The sequence below is a fragment of the Herpailurus yagouaroundi genome, unplaced genomic scaffold, assembly GCF_014898765.1.
Source record: "Herpailurus yagouaroundi ecotype Mexico unplaced genomic scaffold, PumYag 162, whole genome shotgun sequence".
NCBI lineage: Eukaryota > Metazoa > Chordata > Mammalia > Carnivora > Felidae > Herpailurus > Herpailurus yagouaroundi.
Genome location: NW_024412403.1, coordinates 58,553,849 through 58,574,645, shown reverse-complemented (window position 1 = coordinate 58,574,645; position 20,797 = coordinate 58,553,849). Strand labels below are relative to the sequence as shown.

The 20,797-nt window shown below is 34.7% G+C and overlaps 1 protein-coding gene across 3 annotated transcripts in view; it reads right to left on the bottom strand.

Annotated features, from left to right (window-relative positions):
- The window catches only part of NECTIN3 (nectin cell adhesion molecule 3), a 127,936-nt gene that overhangs the window by 77,169 nt on the left and 29,970 nt on the right, over positions 1-20,797 (bottom strand). For all 3 annotated transcript variants that reach the window (XR_005793280.1, XM_040484444.1, XM_040484443.1), the window contains exons 2-3: positions 10,240-10,581; positions 2,578-2,874 (exon numbers count right to left, since the gene is read on the bottom strand). Coding sequence is in view for 2 of the 3 variants with exons in the window: in XM_040484444.1 (XP_040340378.1) it covers positions 2,578-2,874; positions 10,240-10,581 (639 nt within the window). In the remaining variant the exon portion in view is untranslated. The remainder of the gene's footprint in view (positions 1-2,577; positions 2,875-10,239; positions 10,582-20,797) is intronic.

The following is a 20,797-nucleotide window of genomic DNA, read 5'->3' as shown; positions in this document are numbered from 1 at the left end:
AGATAATAGACTGGAAAACAGTAGTTAATATAGTAGTTGACTGAAACTGCACGAATGTACAATGAGTACCCAAACCCTAGGCAGCTGTAAGCATGTACAGTTCTAGTTATTATGGGCACTGAATGTAACAATATTCACAAACCTATAATCACCAAGAACAAAATATAAGAGTTCTATTATGAGAAACACAGATATATAAACAAAGGAAATACATTACACCGCTTACTTGGATGAGACGTGGCATTTAAATACCAAGTCGCCATATAAAACTGTCTTAAAAAATGTTTAATCTGAAAGAAAATATCCCCTAAGAGATACAAAATCAATTACAGAGATTAGACTCTCTGTATTATAATTAATATTCTACGGGTAAGTAGAGATGGAATGTGACATAAACTTTCTAAGGCTAAAATTAAAACTAAAGTAAGTTATCTATGGCCTCAACTGTTCTAAAACATGAAATTTTATCCATTGCACCCAAACATCCTTTGGTATATGTGCAACATAGCATAATTAGTTAAATGAGCAATTATCCATACCTACTAGCAATACAAATTTATGCCTTCCAACTACACAACCTAATACTAACCATTCATTCAACCATCATATTGTCTAACTCCTAATAAGTGGCAGGCACTATTGTAGGCATTTGGTATACATATAGACTCTGTATTCATAAAACGTATTTTCTAATAGCTTTTAATAAGGAAGGGAATAATTTAAAAGTATGTGATCAAAACCTATTACGAGAGCCAAGAAAGAAAAGAACAGGATGATACCGAGAAGATAAGAAGGGCCTAATTTAGATTGGGGATGGGGGCTGAGGAAGGTCATGAAAGGCTTCCTAAGGGAATGTCACTTTATGCATGGTACAGGGGCCCTGCTGTGAGTTACACAGTAAACTAGATAAATAGTACATGACCAGGTGGGAAGTTACAGAGGGACCAGGTCAGTTTAATTCTGGCAGGGAAGCTTGATCTACTGTCAAGCAAGGTTTACAAAACAGTGGTAACAAATTAAACTTTTACTAAGGAACAATTAACTACCTCAGTAATTTTAAGAAATGCCTGCCTCATAAATGCAAAAATTAACAATCATTTTTATAACTTAAAATTGGTACCATAAAATGTTACTGAAAGAACAGTACAGATATCTGTGTGTTTACCTTCTTTTACTAAGAGGAAGGAATAAGTACTAAGTAAGGTATTCCCAAAGAATACCTCCAAATTTTGATATGAATTTTGGATATAAGATTTTATCTCTTTAAACTTTGTTCACATGTTTTATAGGTGCCAATTAAAGAAAAAAAGTCATGAGTATTCTAACATTTAAAGAACAAGTCAATAAATCTAAGCCATAATTATATGTCTTACATTAAAAGAAATATTTTTATATATTTAGGATTGCATTCAAGCAAACACCAACCAAAAAAGAATAACATACATAATACAAATTGAAGAAAATGTCAGTCATTACTAAATACAAGGAAGGACAAAATATATATGAGGAAAATATTAATAGTACTTACAATTGGGATCTGAATTTTACAAGAAAAAGGAAAAAGTTAAGTCTGTGAAAGTAAGGTAGGAAAAGGAAAAAGAGAAATTTTAATTGGATTCTCCAAAGAAGTGAAAAGAAGGTATCTGCACTCCAGAATAAAATGGTAATAACATTCACATAAGATTAAGTTCCCAAGTTCAACCCTATAAATGTTGAAAAAGATTCTCAGAATTAGCTTTAGAAATCATTACACCAAGTGCAATGAATATGTGCAATTTAAAAATCCATGCATGTCATATCAAAAGAAAACACTAAGAATGAAAACTGTAACACCACCTATTCATTTTCATTATCCTTGTTATAAGCTAGCTGCATTACCACTTTTTCTTCTCAAAATTTTTAAGTGCTACATAAAGAACATATCAACAACTGAGAAAATGTACAGGAAAAAGTACACACACATACATATATACATATACAAACTTCACACACAAGGGAGCATCCCTTAACCAAAAAAAAAAAAAAAATACAAGACGGGCCAAGTTTGAACTTATCTACAATGGTTATGATCCCAATGATATCTTTAACATACCGTCTTACTCTATAACATGATCAAGAAAATCAGATGAGAAACAATAATAAAAAACATGGGTTTTCACTCTAATTAAAATGCATCTAGGCAGTGAAAGATTTTTGCTGAAAACATCATGGGTAGTATCAATAAAACTGAGTAACAGCTATATTAATTGGATTAGAGAAGTTTGTCTCAAAGTATTGCACATTTTGAGGTATAAATATTTCCATAATTTGCTTAAGTCCAGTCTAAAAAGGATAAGATTAAATAATTTTAAGTTGGCACTCTCCATCTTTACAAACTAATAAAAAATGTTCTGGTTAAATGAAATTTCCATGAAAATATTTTTAAAAATTAAGAAAGAAAAGGTCAACAAGGAAAAGCTGTAAGAATATCTGAATACTAAATATTCAAATTAAAAAGTCTGACATAGAATTATGTCAAAGGAAGAAAATTAAAATAAAATGCATATGTTTCAAAAGCAGATGTTATCGTTTACTTACACTGTATATCTAATATGAAAGAATATCGGATGTCCTTTTCCAAGGCTGGATGTTTTACAACACAAGTAATTCGCCTTCCTCTAGCAAATCTGGTTGGAAACAGCTTATACTGACTGACAATTGTTGCCGTTTCATTTGGAAAAGAAGTTGTAGTGGATTCCATTTCACCAAGATCACCTTCCCAGTCAATGTGTGCAACTGGTTTTCCAGTGGCTGCGATACAAATGGCTGCTACCGTTTCATTTCCTCCATCAATTAAAGAATCTGGCCCTTTTATCAGGCTCACAGTGGGTTCAACTGTTTAAATTAAAAAAAAAAAAAAAAAAAGTAGTTACATTTCAATTAAGAATATATTTACATCCTTCCAAGCCATATCTAACCATATTTCATAAACTTAGAAGCAAAGGCCTATAAAATCTACACACACACTTTTAAGTAATACCAACATCAACTGGATTCTTGGAACAAGAGAGGATCATAAGCCAAGGCAAACAAGAAGCTAAGCAAGACTTTATAATCTTGAAGACGGTTCTCCCTAGCAGAGATACATTTTTCTTTATAGGGACCGATGAGTTCTCCCCAGTTAGTATATGAAAATGTCCTGTAAGTTGGATCATAATTTCCATTATGAGATTGTAAGTAGTATCACTCTGCAAGGGGGAAGAATGTAGTTTTTAGACATACAGCTTCATTTTGCAGCAAAAATGTTTACAGAAAATACAAATTAAGTTACCAGTATGGAACCTACATTGTTAAAGTATAATGTCAATAATAGTTATGCTTAGAATGTAGATGACATTACCTTTTTCTAGTATAAGAAAGCTCCTCAGCAGATGAAAACTAACCTTAATGCTTAGGCCCTTTCAATCTACCTTCCATTATACTAACTATCTCTTCACATTTTCCAGCAAATTTTATGTGCTTCTTTCTGTATAAATTCCTCAGTCTCACTTCAGGAATTATTTGGCGCAAGCCTATAGCTTATTCTGTACATTAAATTTTTATCCCAATAACTTTTATTCATTTCCAAAATTTCCAACTAGTTCTTTCAGTGCCATCTGTTCTTGATTTGTATCTATTTTTTTTTGTTTCATAATTACCTCAAGGCGTATTGATATTTCCCTTATGTATTTCCCTATGTGTTTTACAAGATGTACTGCTGTAAAATAGCAATGGGAAAAGTACACACAACACATGTAATGAACACTTTATAGTAAACATCTATGTAACCACCATACATCTTAATAAAAAAAAAAAATAGCACCTCCCAAGTTCCTCAACATGCCTCTTCCTGACCTTGACACCTACTGGCCCAAGTATGAATCCATTATTGGAAATATATTTTTGCTTACTTTTCATGATAGGTCTACAAGCAACACATGCAAACCTAAAAACAGTTGCATTTTACCTATTTCTGAACTTTACACAAATAGTATTGGACTATATGCATTTTTGTAACAGTTTTTCTTTGACTCAACTTTGTGTTGCTGAGATTAATTTATTTGAGAAGAATTAGCCTTAGTTTATTATTTTGGAATTCATTTTTTTAACTTTTAATTTTTAGATCATTTAAATTTACATGCAATAGTATAAATTATTAATTTTAACTGCTGTACGGTTTATTTACCATTGGACATTGGCGCAGTTTCCTGTTTGGAGTAAACAATTTTATAAGAAACATTCTCATTCATGTACCTTGGCATATTTGTGCAGATGCCTCTCTAGTCTGTCCCTTATAGTGGAATTAGTACTATTTTTATTTTCAATTTTACCAGATAATGCCAAAAAAGCTTTTTAAGGTACCAAATTACTCCCAATATTAGAGCTCCTCTTGGTCCAAAGACTCACTACAAGTTGATACTGACTTCCCAATGTTTGTCAATCTTGTATGTATATAATCATATTATCATTAAGACTGTATTTTTAATTTCTCACATTATGAATGAGGTTAAGGATCTTTTCATGTTATAGGCTATTTGGAATTTCTTCTGCAAAATGCCTATTAAAACCAATTGCTTTTACTTACTGATTTGGGAAAAGAGCCCTTTTTTGATGATATATGCTAAAAAAAAATACCCTCTACTGGTTTAGGATCTTTTTGCTCTACGATGTGTTTTGGTAAGCAGAAATTTTTAATTCAAATGTACCAAAATTTATCAGTTTTCAGTTACCTTTTATGGTTAACTGCTTTTATATGCTAAAAATTACTTCTCTACTTCAAGGCAAATTATTATGTATTTTTTAAAATAATTTCTTCTCTGCAGAAATTTTATAGACTGACTTATCTCTTCAAATGTTAAGTGATGCTGTTTCATAGTCTGTGTCTGATAACTCCAACATCTTGTATCTTTGCAGGTCTGTTTCTATTGTCTGATTTGTACTGGCTGCTGCTTGTGGGGTTTTCTTTACTTGTATGCCTCCCTACTCAAGGAAACTATATGCCTGTGTCTGAATAATTAAGAGAGAAATAATCCGGGGTCTAAAATAAGGTAGTTTTCTTCCAGACCAGAAAAGATTGGACTTTTCTTCTACCAATCTCCTGAAATCTCTAAGCAGTCTAGGATCTCCTGAACTTATTAAGATCAGACCATTCAGGGGTGCCTGGGTGGCTCTGTCAGTTGAGTGTGGGTTCAAGCCCTGTGTCAAGGCTCCGTGTCAACAGCTTGGATTCTGTGTCTCTCTCTCTCTCTCTCTCTCTCTCTCTGCCCTTTCCCCGCTTGCATGCTCTCTCAAAAATAAAAACATTAAAAAAAATTTTTTTAAAAAATCAGACCACTCAGGTAATCATAAACCTAGAAGTCTGTAAGAAGGCTGGTTTGCTTCTAGTTTACTACTATTCTGAAAAATGTAAGCTTTGGATACCAAGTGAATAAAAGAAGGGTTACTAGACATCCCATCTTGAGCAAAACTACACTTAGAAGTTTGTCTCTGTTTTCTCAAGGCTCTCAAAATCTCAAAATCTCAAGTGTTTCTTCTGAATTCTCAGAAGCCCTCAGGTGGAATGCAGCTTTCAGTACTAGGCTTATTTCTGTTTTTACCTTCTCCTAGATTTTGGTCTAGGTAGATTTCTCACTATATTCTTACCTCTTTGAAGCTTTCGGTGGTATTTTATACTGCATCCCTCCTATGGGAGAGTTGGTCTGAATAACTTATGCCATCATTAATAGAAGCTTTTATCTTTGAGGAGCTTTAAAAAATTATTTTAAAGTCAATTTTAAACTGCTATTTTTGTCTCCTATGAAGGGAATAAATCTCCTAGTTGTAGATTGTATTGGCTTTCTGAAGTTACTTTTCTCATATACCTCAATATTTTAGTTAACTTCTCTGTACCCTTCCCTGTCTAGCACTTTTGCTGTTACTTCCTCTTAAGATTCTACCAATGCCCTTCTGAACTCTGAATGGGGAGAATATGAAGTTTTCCCAGCCCTGTGTGAACACCAGAATTGTTGGTTAGACCTACTGCTTTCTGCTGGTTCTTTCCTCCACCTCAAAAGTTTCCTCTCACACATACACAGATCAGTACTAAACCAAAAAGACTTGAGAGTGCCCTTCTGTAGATCTCTAAAGCACACACTCTCTCTCTCTCTCTCTCTGATGCTCTCTGCTTTCCAGTATTCTCCTCCACAAATTCTAGTCACCTGTCCTCCCTGAATTCCAATGTCTCTTTTACTCTCCCTGAAACCATCATTCTCTGCTTCAAATCCTTGTCAGTGAGCTGTAGCCTGGAAACTGCCTAAAGAGGAAGCTAGAACATTGTAGGGACTCGCTTTGTTTTCCTTCTTTCAGGGATCATAATCCTACACTGCCTATTGTCCAATGACTAAAAACTTTCTTATTTGCCTGGTTTCTTGTTCTTAGAGAGAGGGTAAATCCAGTCCCTGTCATTCCATCATGCACAGCAATGGAATTTTTTTTACTGCAAAAGCAGTATTTCTAAAAATTGGAAAAACGGGAAAATTATCCACAACTACAATATCCTAATGCAGTCATTTTCACCTTCTTCCACTTCTCTTTATTTCTTTTTCTAGTTTCTATCTGGATATATATTTTTTGCTTTTCCCCCCCCTCAAGCAGCAACACTTTTCTTAACCATAATTCCAACAACTATGTAATATCCCATCAAGACAAGTAATCAACTAGGTACATAGTAATCAACTATGGGACACTTGTTAAATTTTCCCAAAGGTTTTTTGTTATATCACATTCCCTTAATTTGGGTTCTATTACTACCACTGCACTGAGACTCTAAGGTCACCACGTAAACCACAGGCTCAATATTTTTGTATGCCTATTTTCTTTGACTAACTTCACAGAATTTGATATTTTGGTGCAGTTCTTCACATTCATTTCCCAAAGAACTAAGTACTAATGCCTTAAAGTATCTGCTGTAAGTAATGAATTACTTTCTGGGCTATGCATTTAGAATGATACTAGCTGTGCACCATCCTTAGGAAAACTGAAAAAAATGGTTATTCAAATCATGTCTGTAGGGCTTAATTCTCCCTGTGGTAAAAGCTGCTAGAGTAATCTTAAAAATTTTATCTTGTCATCATGTAAGTAGTATTACTTTGCCCGAATTTTTCTCAAAGCTCTCTTTATTTGTTTCTTCTAACCTCTGCCTTAATAAATACTGGGTCCTGGGGGCCTTCAGTTACTTTTTGCATCTGCCTTAATTAAAAACTTTTATCTGATATACACTATTATCCAGATGATCTCTAATTCAATTTTGATACAGGGCTTGACTCCACAGTTTCTAACTACCAACTAGTATTTTTTGCCTATATATCCTCAAACTCAATAAAACAAATGCTGAACTCATTATCTTAGCCTCCCAACCTCAACACCTGGTTTTCATTCAGACACGCCCACTGGAGTTAATAGTAACATAACTTATTCAATCACGAGGGTTCAAAACCTGTTATGCTCAAAGCTCCCTTGTTTCTTGTATCCAATCAGTTAGAAAGTCCTGACAGTTATTCCTATATAATAGCTTCCTTCTTTCCTCAAGTGGCAGAAATTAGAAAATTAATTTCAAGTCTTCATGTCCTCATGGCTGAAGGATTATGATTTTGGGACTTCTTCATTTCAATCCATCAAAAACACCAGACCGATCTTCATAAATCACAATTTTCACATTACTCCCTAAATCAAGTCTACTATGAATTAAGTATCCCTATAAGCACAGTGAAAGCTGTGCTTCTCAAACTTTACTCTGCATATGAATCATTTAGCTATTCTGCTAAAATGTAGACTTACCATTCATTAAGTCTGGGAGGGGCCTGAAATTCTGTATTTCTAACAAACTCCCAAGTGATACCAATGCTGCTGGTTCAGGAACCATACTTTACATAACAAGAGTCTGAGAGTAGAAAAAGGGAGGCAAGCACAGTACCTTACACTAACTTGGCATTTCCAGTAATACAAAGCTCAAATTCCCCATCCTAACCTTCAAGTTACTTTAATGCAGTCCTACTCAACTCTCTAGTCTTTAATTCTTGTGCTTTATATAAATCCTATAAGCAATCAACAAATTATTCAGTGGTTCCACTAATGACGGTTCTCAACAGTAAGTGATCTCTCCTCTCTTCTCTCCCAGAGGACACCCGGCAATGTCTAGAGACATTCTCAGTTGTCATAACTGAAGGACTGCTACTAGCCATCTGGTGCGCAGAGGTCATGGATGCTGCCAAACAGTCTACAATGGACAGGACAGCTCACTACAACAAAGAATTTCAGCCCAAAATGTCACCAATGTTGACACTAAAAAACTGCCCGAATGTGTATTGTTTTCTGCCTCCCTACACTGGCTCACTTGTTCTCCCTACACTTATTTCCCTTCTTCTTACCCAAAACCTACCCAAAATTCAAAGCTGACTCAACTACTTTTTTTTCTACACCACCTCTGTAGACTAAAAAGCTCACCAATCCATCCCTATCCTCTACTTAAACAACATTTAAAAGGGCATGACTGCTATATACTAGGAACCCTTGTAGGCTTTAGATAAAGTTAAATTTTAAAGTACATAGTTGCAGTCCACCATGTGTTTCTAGGAGAAAACACATAGTAAACAGTGTGGAAACTGCTGCAATAGACAAGCTCAAGATACAATGGCAAAAGAGCCAAAAGAGAAAAACATCAAATTGCAAGGGGTTATATATTTCAACAATGGCTTCTAAAAGGATGTGGTCTGACGAATAGCAGTTAAATAGAAGAACGTAGGAGGAGAGAGACAGGAAGAAAAAGGCAATCCAACCAGAAAGAAAAACACATGTAAAACATAAACAGGTATTACCAGAACTGCAAATAGTTTATCATGATTATTAAATTTGGGTTGTAGGAAAAGTGAAGAAAGGGATGGAACAGAAGAAGCTAGAGATATAGGCATGGGTAAAATCGTGACTAGTCTTGTCTTATAAACAGTCTGGAGTTTTAAACCACTGAATACTGTATTAATTCAGGGGGAATTACTAAAATTTAAAGCAAAAAAAAGTTTATTCGCATGAGCTCCCTCTTCCACACATAAACTATTACTTTCTAGATACTGAACTTTTGTTGGGACCTTTTTTACCCTGATGGCCTGCACTTGATTTTTCAGATATTTATGCCTTGCCTTCTAATCAAACATTCCTCAAAAGTATCAATTTCATTAATGTGAGTTACATATCCCCACAGCTGTTAGGGCAGTATTACAAACATATCAAGTCTTCAAGAAGTTAGTTTCATTTGTATTTTTAAATAGTATCTCTAAACATGAAAAAATATCTACCAAAGTTGGACAAAACTGCTTTCCTGCATTTCAGAGACCCTGAAATTATGCCTTTAAATACCAGGGGCTAGTTACTTTTTTTGTGTGTCTCTGAAAGCTGGAACTAAGACCAACTAAGGAGTACAAACAGTTTTTATGAGCATTTAACATCTGGAAGGAAAGTGAAGGAGGACTGAGGAGGGGAGCTATCAGCAGGTGGGCAAACAGGTAGATGCAGAGCAAAGACCTCCTGTTAAAGGAGTACTATTCTGGGTGAAAATGGCTCAGGTTGCTATTACTCTTTAATCCTTATTCTGTTATTCCAAAAGTATAAACCAGTATTTCCAAACTACTGTCCTTTCACTGTAAGTGGTTAATAAGCTCATTTTAAATTCCACCATAGATTCTAACAGTTATCAGAAAAAGGCAGAAGATTGTTCATTACAATCAACAGCCCAAGATTCCAACAGCTATGAAATCCACAGGAGCAGAAATAGAATTTGATTTCAGAAACAAACATGAGGTGTATCAATGAGCTCTAAGACAATGGACATTTAAATAAATGGAAAAGCTTATTTAAAGATGGTAATTTAAAGTTTGAAAATTTGAGAACACTGAAAATGTCAAAAACACTCAACACTTAGTATTATACATAAAAAATAATCTTTCATGAAGAAAGGAAAATAGCTAAGAACCACACAGAATCACATTAATGGGTAGGGTAGATACAGACAAAATTTTGTTTAAATTGAGAGGCTAGAATTACAGAATTTTAAGACAGAACTTGAAAAATCATATTTGAATTATTTAGAAACTATATACATATATATATATTTTCAATCATTTTAAATTCTTGAAATATTTTTATTATAATCCTTGCCACTACCACCAAAATATGTAATTCAAGCATACCTACCTAATACAGTTACGGTTGTAGAGGACTGAGCATTTCCAAGCGGGAATGTAACAGCTTTGCATATGTACTTTCCAGAATCAGAGAATCCTATGTTATGTAGAGTAATTGTAGCATCATTAAGTGAATAGTTTTTAAACAAGACTCTTCCCTGATATTCTCCTTGAACAGAGAATCCATACTGAGGATGATGAACTGCAACAGTCTGTGAACTTTTGCCATGGATCTTCTCCCATGAAATTTGTGTTATAGTTTCATTTACTTCAATTAAACACTTCAATGAAACATTCTTTCCCCATACTGCTGTGACATGTGGCTCCACAATAATTGGCCCAGCTAAGGCACCTATGGGGGAAAAAAATAGTTCTTAAAATGGAAATAAGTTATACTAACATCTGATCATTCTCCTCCCACCTCCTTCCTGTTTCCCTCTGTCTCTCCCACTTCCCCTTCTACAGGTGCTCACATGCCCATGAGCACATGCACACGCGCACACATGTTTATGCATAAGTAACAGGAGGACTCAAAAGAGGTAGATGTTTTCAGGGCTGAATGTTAAATCCAAAGAGTGACTCTCAAATAAATCAAATACCCGCCAGTATGGCTGTAGTGGAAGGAAAAAGTGCTAGATTGGGCCAAGAATAAGTTTGGAAGATCAGTTCCGAGGCAAGCCTTCGGATGAGATCCCAGCCCTATTTGTTAGTTAGCAATAGATAACTACTACATGCAGGATCTGTTGAACCAAATATAATACCAAAGTGTCTCCCTCTAGAGGGTCCCTCTATCAAAAATATCTATAAAAAACTTAAGATATTAACTAACTACCAGAAAACATTCATTAAAACAACATTTATATAAATATGAAATCAATTTTTTCCATTTCATGAAGAAAAAAAATTCCACAAGCAAAAGTTAAAAAAGACATCAAACTTTTCCCCTATAATGTTGATTTCCTTCCTGAAAGCAATGAACCAAATCTAAATTATTTTAAGAGAAATAAGACTAATATTTATGAAAACGAAACTCAAGCAAGATGCTGCTCGTTGACAAGTATATTTGAACATATATTCAAGCCCTTGGAGAGCTTATAACTCACATGTCTCCTGACAAAATAAATATTCAAATTCAGAAGTAAACCAATGTAAACACTCAAACATGGAAACTGGATAAACAATATATTATATAAATAGTATCTTTAAAATGTAGAGCTATGTCCAATTAATGTTTTTAAATGAATCTAAAAATGTAGAGGGTATCACCTAAAACATAACCACAAAAAATGTGTTTTAAACATGTTCAAACAGTTCTAAACAACAACAAAAACTTTACACAATATAATTTCCATGAGCCCTTTTTGGGAGGAAAAAAAAAACATAAATAAATAAGTAAAATATAAGTAAAGAGACAGGCAAACTGTATCATCCAAACCTAAATGAATAAAAACAAATAATAAAGAAACAAGAGAGCAAACTGTATCATCCAAGAGATGACTGAAGGTATTAAAAAAAAGGACTGACATTTCTCAGTGACTATATGTAACAGCTATGGAAGAAAAAGGTTTTATTTAACCACTGCCACCAAAAAGTATCAAGTCTCCCAAATTTATTGTGCTCTATCATGCTTTCAAGTATAGATAATTTCTAAACTTTTAAAATTAAGCCAAGACATATAAAGTATTATAATGTATTTCAGCAAGCTATCATAAGCCTGGTACTAAACCAGAAAATATATAAATAAAAGAGCAATTTATGAATATTAAAATTTTCACATATTATGAAATAATACCCATCTTTCTATTAAAAAAAAAAAAGATTGGGGCGCCTGGGTGGCGCAGTCGGTTAAGCGTCCGACTTCAGCCAGGTCACGATCTCGCGGTCCAGGAGTTCGAGCCCCACGTCAGGCTCTGGGCTGATGGCTCAGAGCCTGGAGCCTGTTTCCGATTCTGTGTCTCCCTCTCTCTCTGCCCCTCCCCCGTTCATGCTCTGTCTCTCTCTGTCCCAAAAATAAATAAACGTTGAAAAAAAAAAATTAAAAAAAAAAGACACAATGACCGAGTAGGATATTCCAAGAATGTAAGGATATTTTAAAACTATTTACCACACTGAAAGCTCACATTGACTTTCTCATTTGATGCTGAAAAGGCATTCAATAAAATTTAATGTTCATTATCTGATTTAAAAAAAAATCTAACAACCAAGAAAAGGATTCTTAATAATAAAATGGATTTTTCTTAAATCAGTGGCCATCATTACACTAAAATAGAAGAAGGCCTGCTACTAAAAAAAGACGAAGACAAAATGGCACAGTATCATTACCACTATTCATTGGAAATCCCAGTGCAATGAGGTTAAAAAAAAAAAAAAAAAGAAGAAGAAGAAGAAGGCGGCCAAATAAAGGGCTAGTAGAATCATATGGGTGCATATAAACATGCAAAATGTATAAAAATTATACAACATGGTATAAGAGGTAATAACCATTACAAATTTATTGTAGAAAATTACAATATTTGCAAACATTAACATTCCAAACACCCATGAATAAAGGTATAAAGAACCTATAAATCTGAGCAAATGATATGAATAAATGTAAGATATGTCATGTTCCTATAGGAAAACAATACTACTTGGACATCCTATCTCCCCATACTAACAAACAAATTCAATGCAATTACAGTGAAAACTAATAAACATTCTTGAAACTGGACTAGGGAACAGCTAAGAAGTATTTCAAAAACAACAATGGCCCAGTAGGAGGGAGGGGAAATACTAAAGTAAAATAATAAACATACTAAATAAACATTAGATAAAAATACTTAAGTAAAAATAAAAAATACCATTAGTATCTGAAAATAATTTAAAGTACACAAATGCATATACATATATATATACTGAATATATATATACACATATATATATACATATATACAACTTAAAATACAGAAACTGCATATATATACATACACACACACACACATATATAATGGTATTGGTATATAACAAAGTATTTTCTATGAGTAGATAAATAATGAGTCAAGATGCTAATAAGAGCTAACTACTAGGAAACAGAACCCTGCTTCACACTAAACACACAAACACACATGCACGTGCTACCACACACACACACACACACACACACACGGACTGAATATCTAAATGTAAGAAACAGCTACATATACCTTCATATATACTGACAATAACTTTGTATATTCTGGCACATAATGTTAGTTATTCTTAGGAAGTGGGATACTGAGGATTAAGGAAAGAACTATCAGTTTTTACTTTTTGTTCCTCTGTGATGTCAAAATCATGTATAATAAGCAATGCTCATAACAAAAGCAAATTAAAAATAAAAATAAACAGAATTATATCCTTCTGAGGTGAAAGTAAAGAAGAGATAGGGTAAGGGAAATGTTACAGACTATTTGGACTTTTCAAAATCTTTATATTGCAGTCCTAATCTCTAAAGTGATAATATCTGTAGATGGGGCCCTTGTGTGGTAATCAAGTTTATAGGAGATCATGAAGGTATAGTTCCTATGGTGACATTAATATCCTTATAAGAAAAAGAAGCGAGCTCTCTCTCTTTCCACCATGTGAGCACAAATCAGGAAGGTGGCTGTCTACATACAAGTCAGGAAAGAGTCCTCACCAAGAACGGAATCTGCACCTTGATCTTGTAGTTCTCAGCCTCCAAAACTGTGAAAAATAAGTATTTGCTGTTTAAGCCACCCAGTCTATAGTGTTTTCTTATAGCAATCTGATGTAAGACATTAAGTATCAGAACAACCTGGGAAGGACAGTGCTAATCATATCTGCTTACAACCTGTAAGAACTATGGCCTAATTGAACCATCATTACTAAAGGGAGTATTTGGAGACAGGAAAAAGAAAAAATGAATCCACCGAATCAAAAACATACTTTCAATATTTAACTATATTCTACAATATTTAAATAGGGAAACCCACTCTCAGAATAAAAGAATGAAAAACCATCTAGAAAAAAAGGATGATAGATTTGATCAGAAAAACTAACCCCCTAGGGAACAAAGAGCTTGGTACATTAAAAAAAAACAAAAAACAAAAAAACCCACTACAAATGGCTATTTTAGTAAGTGCTTAATTTTTTTAAGTTTGTTTGTTTGTTTGTTTAGAGAACAGAGGGAAGGGCAGAGAGAGCAAGGCAGGCAGAGGATACAAAGTAGATTCCGTGCTAACAGCAAAGAGCCTGTTGTGGGGCTTGAACTCATGAACCGTGAGATCATGAGCTGAGCTGAAGTCGTCAGATGCTTAACCAACTGAGCCACCCAGGAGCCCACAGTAAGTGTTTAATTTTACTTTTTAATTTTATATTAAGTATTAATATAACTACCAGGTTTTTATTTTTCACCTTTTGTTTTAATATCTAGGAGAAAATGACCAATTCTTACTTTCCAATTTTTCTGCAAAATTTTTCTGAGTAGTTTTTGCTTGCTATAAAAAAGTAAACTTTAGCACAGTTTTCGGTTGCTTCAACTCTTAAACCTCTGAGCAAGGCTTTATATTACCCTGTAAGTATTGGTAATTTGGCTCTCCCCTAGATTCCACAAGCTTCTAATGATATATCTCCTTTTTTGTGTTTGAGTTAGCCAGAGTTAGTTTCTATTGCCTGAAAACAAGTATCTAATATATTTCCAATCCTAGACTAAACCCAAAAGTTAAAAACCACTTCTAAGTAAGATTTTCCTCCACAGAATCTTAAAACTGTAGAGAAACAGATTCTCCACTATGGTTCTTATACCAAAGTCACTGAATGCCTCACTTCTCAAGGTCTCCCAAACATTAAACCTACCTCCTCCCCCACTTTCCCACATGAAGTGGAGTTTGACAAGAAAGCAGAGGTGTGTCCTAGAGATATACAAATGTTGATTTCTAAAGACCTAAATTATTTGAAGTTTTTTAATAAAGTTCTTTATTAAGAGTGATGTAAGTCTAGAATATAAAGAGGCTAAGGAACAGCAAAGAATTGAACCTTTCATATCTGGCAAGACCCTGCCTGACACTGTCATACGGTGTTCCTGATTACTGCACACTCTAGAGGCCAAAGAAAAACAAAATACCATTTGTAGCATTGACTAATTAATTAAATTGGATTTATTGATCTTTCAGAGAGAAAAAGAGAGAAATAGGTGTTTTCCTCCTACCTGTAGCTCCCATGAAAACACTAGAACCATGAAAATAAAACTGGATTTTTCATGTATATTTGAATAGTCAGTCAAGATTTAGAGTGTAATGAGGATACAAATCATTTGGAAATATTTTTTAAAAAGTCTGTGACAGAAAAAGAAAATATGATTCATGTCCTATAACTTCTATGGGTTATTTAAAACCAAAAAGTGACTTGATGTTCATATTAGAGATCATATTAAAGTATCTGAAACAGAAGTATAAAGTGACCACAGTTCACTTTCCTACCTCTCCCACTCCCAACAATGAACCAAAAAGTAATAGAAGGTATCACAAATCTATCTTTAATACTACCTTTAAAAAATGTTTTTAATTAAGTTTTTATTTTCAGAGAGAGAAAGAGAGAGAACAAGTGGGGGAGGAACACAGAGAGAGAGAGAGAGACAGAGAAAGAGAGAATCCCTCTGTCAGTGCAAAGTCTGATGGAGGGCTCAAACTCATGAACCAGAGATCATGACCTAAGCAGAAATCCAGTCAGATGCCTAACTGAGCCACCCAGATGCCCCAATACTACCTTTTTTAATACTGTGATACTATTTTTTGTTACCACATCTCATTTCTCAACCTATGGAAATGGCAGGTATCTTGTCCATTTTAGGTCCCAGGATCTTCTAAATGTTACTTACCATCTACAAAATAGGTGTATGCAAATATTCTCTAAATCAATTGTTTATTATACTCTATGTTCAACTACAAACAATACTTCCAAAAAGGTATGGATCCTTTCAGACTCCTCAGAATTTAGAATAATTTTTTTAAAAGCAACAACTGAAGTAAGTACACATTTTTAAGAAACTAACAGAGTTATTCTCAACAATTTCAGCATACTTAAAGTTTAGATGAATCAGATTTATCACTACTACATTTGATAATTAATCTGAATTGTTTTAAATTTTTTTTTCAACGTTTATTTATTTTTGGGACAGAGAGAGACAGAGCATGAACGGGGGAAGGGCAGAGAGAGAGGGAGACACAGAATCGGAAACAGGCTCCAGGCTCTGAGCCATCCGCCCAGAGCCTCACGCGGGGCTCGAACTCACGGACCGCGAGATCGCGACCTGGCTGAAGTCGGACGCTTAACCAACTGCGCCACCCAGGCGCCCCTGAATTGTTTTAAAGTAATAAATGTTTAAGCCACATCAGCCTTGAAAATATAACAAAAAATTCTTTTCTATAAAATACCCAAACAACACTCAAAACAGTAATAAGCATAGAAAAATGAAGTCAAGTTAATTAAATAGAATGTAAAATCTATGAATAACTGCAAATTCTAATACTATTAGAATAGGAAAGAATCTCTAGCTTCGTGTCATGTTTTAACTAGAAAGAGTAACTCTGGGATCACGGGATCAGTTTGTCCTAAGGACAAACCGGATGAGAAAAACCAGGACATTTATTTATCAGTATGAATTAGGTATGTACTTTTGTGCCAGGCACTGTTCTAAGTACTGGAAATAGTAGTGAAGAGATGTCCCTGTCTTTATGAAGTTTAAATTCTAATTGGAGAAAAAGAATTAAAATAAGATATCAGATAGTTAAGAACCAAGGAGGAAAATAAAGGAAAGTAACAGCGATTACTTTAGGGTACCATCATTGCCTTTTCTTGATGCAGGAGAGAAGATGGGGTTTGGATCAGGATAATCAAAGTGGTAGTGTTAAGCAGAGTTAAGCACAATTCTGGATATACTGTATTGTGAAAGAAAAGCAAACAGGATTCCTGGTGGAACAAAACACTGGGCCTAAGAGAAATAGAAAGGCCAAAATTAGTCCATAGTTATGGCCTGAGCAAATGAAATGATAGAGCTGACATTTACCAAAATGAGATTAGCAAGTGTAGGATTTTTAAGGGTCCGAGGTAGAGAGGAGTTCAGAACTGCAGTTTTGGACTTGCCTATTTCACCCATGGTGCATTCAAACACTTAAGGATTTGGAAGTTGAGTAGAATTCAAAAAAGAAGATGACAAGAGTGTAGTCAGGGAAGAAGAAAAAGCACCTCGAAGAATCTTGCACCATAAGTAAACCAAGTACCTAGAAAAGGGAGAGTGATCAATTATTCCAAATACTACCAATCAGCCAAACAAGAAGGACTAGTAAGTAACCAATGAATTTAGTAACTCTCTTAGTGAGTGGGGAGGATAAAAGCCTGACTGGTATAGATTTATAAGAGCATAGAGACTTCTGCTTATAACCAAGGAAAAGTAAGAAGATTTACCCTCTTGCTTGAAACAACCATTTCAAGACAATGATCAACAGGCAACAAAGAATATTGATCCTGAGAGACAGTAAACATACAAGGTAAGCCCAATAACTGGTCTCGTTATACCACCTGGAGTGAATCTCAAGGCCTCAATGCCTTGAGAGAATCTAACAACCAAACAATCTCCCTGAGTTCTATCCAACACTGTACAATCAAGGAAGAAAAAGAAACAAAAGGCATCTAGATTAGAAAAGAATAAAATAAAAATGTATTTGCAGAAAACAATCATCTGTGTGGAAAATTTGATAGATTCTCTACAAGAAAGCTACTATAACAAGGGCATTAAGCAGGGACAGTAGTCCTTACATAGCACTTAAGATCAATATACAAAAATCAATTTTATTTCCATGTATTAGCATTGAAAAAATTGGGTATGGGGTGGGGAGGGATTTAAAACACTGCTGTTTAAAATAACATCAAGAAAAAACAAGAAATGGAGATAAATCTGACAGAAGTTATGAAAAACCCACAGTTAAAACTACAGAATTTGCTAAGAGAAATTAAAGACCTAAATAAACGGAAAGATAAACTTTTCTCACAGAAGACTTAATATTCTTATAACATTAATTCTTTCTAAATTTAGCTACAGAGGGGCACCTGGGTGGCGCAGTCGGTTAAGCGTCCGACTTCAGCCAGGTCACGATCTCTCGGTCCGTGAGTTCGAGCCCCACGTCGGGCTCTGGGCTGATGGCTCAGAGCCTGGAGCCTGTTTCCGATTCTGTGTCTCCCTCTCTCTCTGCCCCTCCCCCGTTCATGCTCTGTCTCTGTCTGTCCCAAAAATAAATAAACATTGAAAGAAAAAATTAAAAATAAATAAATAAATAAATAAATTTAGCTACAGATTAAACACAATCCCAATCAAAATACAATCAGATTTTTATAAAACTTGACAAGTTCTTTTTCTTAAAATTCACATGGACATGCAAATGTAATTTTTGTACTTTAGACTGGCAAATATTTCTTAGGTATGTTACCAAAAGCACAATTAGTGAGTTTCATCAAAAATTTTCTACTCTCCAAAATATACTCTTAAGACAAGCCACTTAAATGGGGAAAAAAACTTTGCAAAACATATTTGATAAAGGATTTATATCTGACAAAGAACCTGAATTCAAAACACTTATAAAGACCTCTGAAAACTTCATAAAAAGAAAACAAGCCAATTTAAAAAATGAGGAAAAGATCTGAAGAGACACATCACCAAACAGCATATGAATAAGTACTCAACATCATTAGGGACACGCAAGTTAAGACCACAATAAGATACCACTACCCATCCATTAGAGGGGCAAAAATTAAAAAGACTGAGAATGTGGAAGAAGTGGAACCCTCCCTCATTGCTGGTTGAACTGAAAAATGGTACAACCACACTGGAAGACACCAGCAGTTTCTTAAAGTTCAACAGACAAGCACCATATCATCCACCCATTTCACTCCTATGTCTATACTCACTAGATAAAAAACCGTGTCTGTACAATGACTTGTACACAAATGTTCACAGCAACTTTATTCATAACAGCCAAAAACTGGAACCAACCCAAATGTCCACCAACAAGAGAATGAATAAACAAACTGTGGTATAGTCATACGCATATACGTATATATTAATAGATATGTATGTACTAACACATACATATCTATTAGTGTATACATAATACATATGTATTAGTATACACACACTATTCAGCAATAAAAAGAAATACCCACAACTAGGAAGAGAAGGGATCGTCCTCAACTTGATAAAGAACAATTATTTTTATTTAAAAAAAATTTTTTTTAACGTTTATTTATTTTTGAGACAGAGAGAGACAAAGCATGAACGGGGGAGGGTCAGAGAGAGGGAGACACAGAATCTGAAACAGGCTCCAGGCTCTGAGCTGTCAGCACAGAGCCTGACGCAGGGCTCGAACTCACGGACCGCGAGATCATGACCTGAGCCGAAGTCGGCCGCTTAACCGACTGAGCCACCCAGGCGCCCCAAGAACAATTATTTTTAAAAACCCTACAGCTAGGGGTGCCTGAGTGGCTCAGTCGGTTAAGCATCTGACTTCAGCTCAGGTCATAATCTCACAGTCCATGAGTTCGAGCCCCGCGTCGGGCTCTGTATTGACAGCTTAGAGCCTGGAGCCTGCTTCGGATTCTGTGTCTCCCTTTCTCTAACCCTCCCCTGTTCATGCTCTATCTCTCTCTGTCTCAAAAATAAATAAACATTTAAAAAAGTTAAAGAAAATAAAAAATAAAAAAATAAAAACCCTACAGCTAACGTCATACTTAGGGTGAGAAACTAAAAGCTTTCCCAATAAGATCAGAAACAAGGCAAGGATGCCTCTCTGTTGTACGTTTACAACATTATACTAGAAATTCCAGCTAATGTAAGAAGAAAAGGAAATAAAACGTATCCTGATTGGGAAAGAAGAAATAAAACTTTGTTCACAGATATGATTTTGTACTGTAGAAAATCAGAACTGACCAAAAACTCTTCAAGCTAGTAAGTGGTTACAGCAAAGGTGCAGGATACAATCACTTTCCTATATGCCAGCAATGAAAAGTAAAATTTCACATTAAAAACACAGTATCATTTACATTAGCACCCCAAAAATGAAACATTTGGGCATAAATGTTAACAAAATATGTACAAGATCCATGTGAGGAAAATTGCAAAACTAATCAAGGGTATCAAGGAAGAACTACTAAATGTAAACATATTCCATGTTAATGGGTAGAAAGACTCAATACTGTCAAGATGTCAGTTCTTCCCAACATTACCTATAGATTCAACATAATCCCAGGCAAAATCCCAGCAAGTTACTTTGTAGATATTAACAAACTGATCCTAACACTATATGGAGAAACAAAAGACCCAGAATAGCCAACAAAATATCGAAAAAGAAGAACAAAGTCACAGGATGAACACCACATGACTTCAAGACTTAGTATAAAACTACACTAACCAAGACAGTGTGGCACTAGTGAAAGAATAGACAAATAGATCAACAGAACAGAGACCCCAGAAATAAATTCATACGACTCTAATCAATAGATTCTGACAAATGAACAAAGGCAATATACCAGAGCAAAGAGAA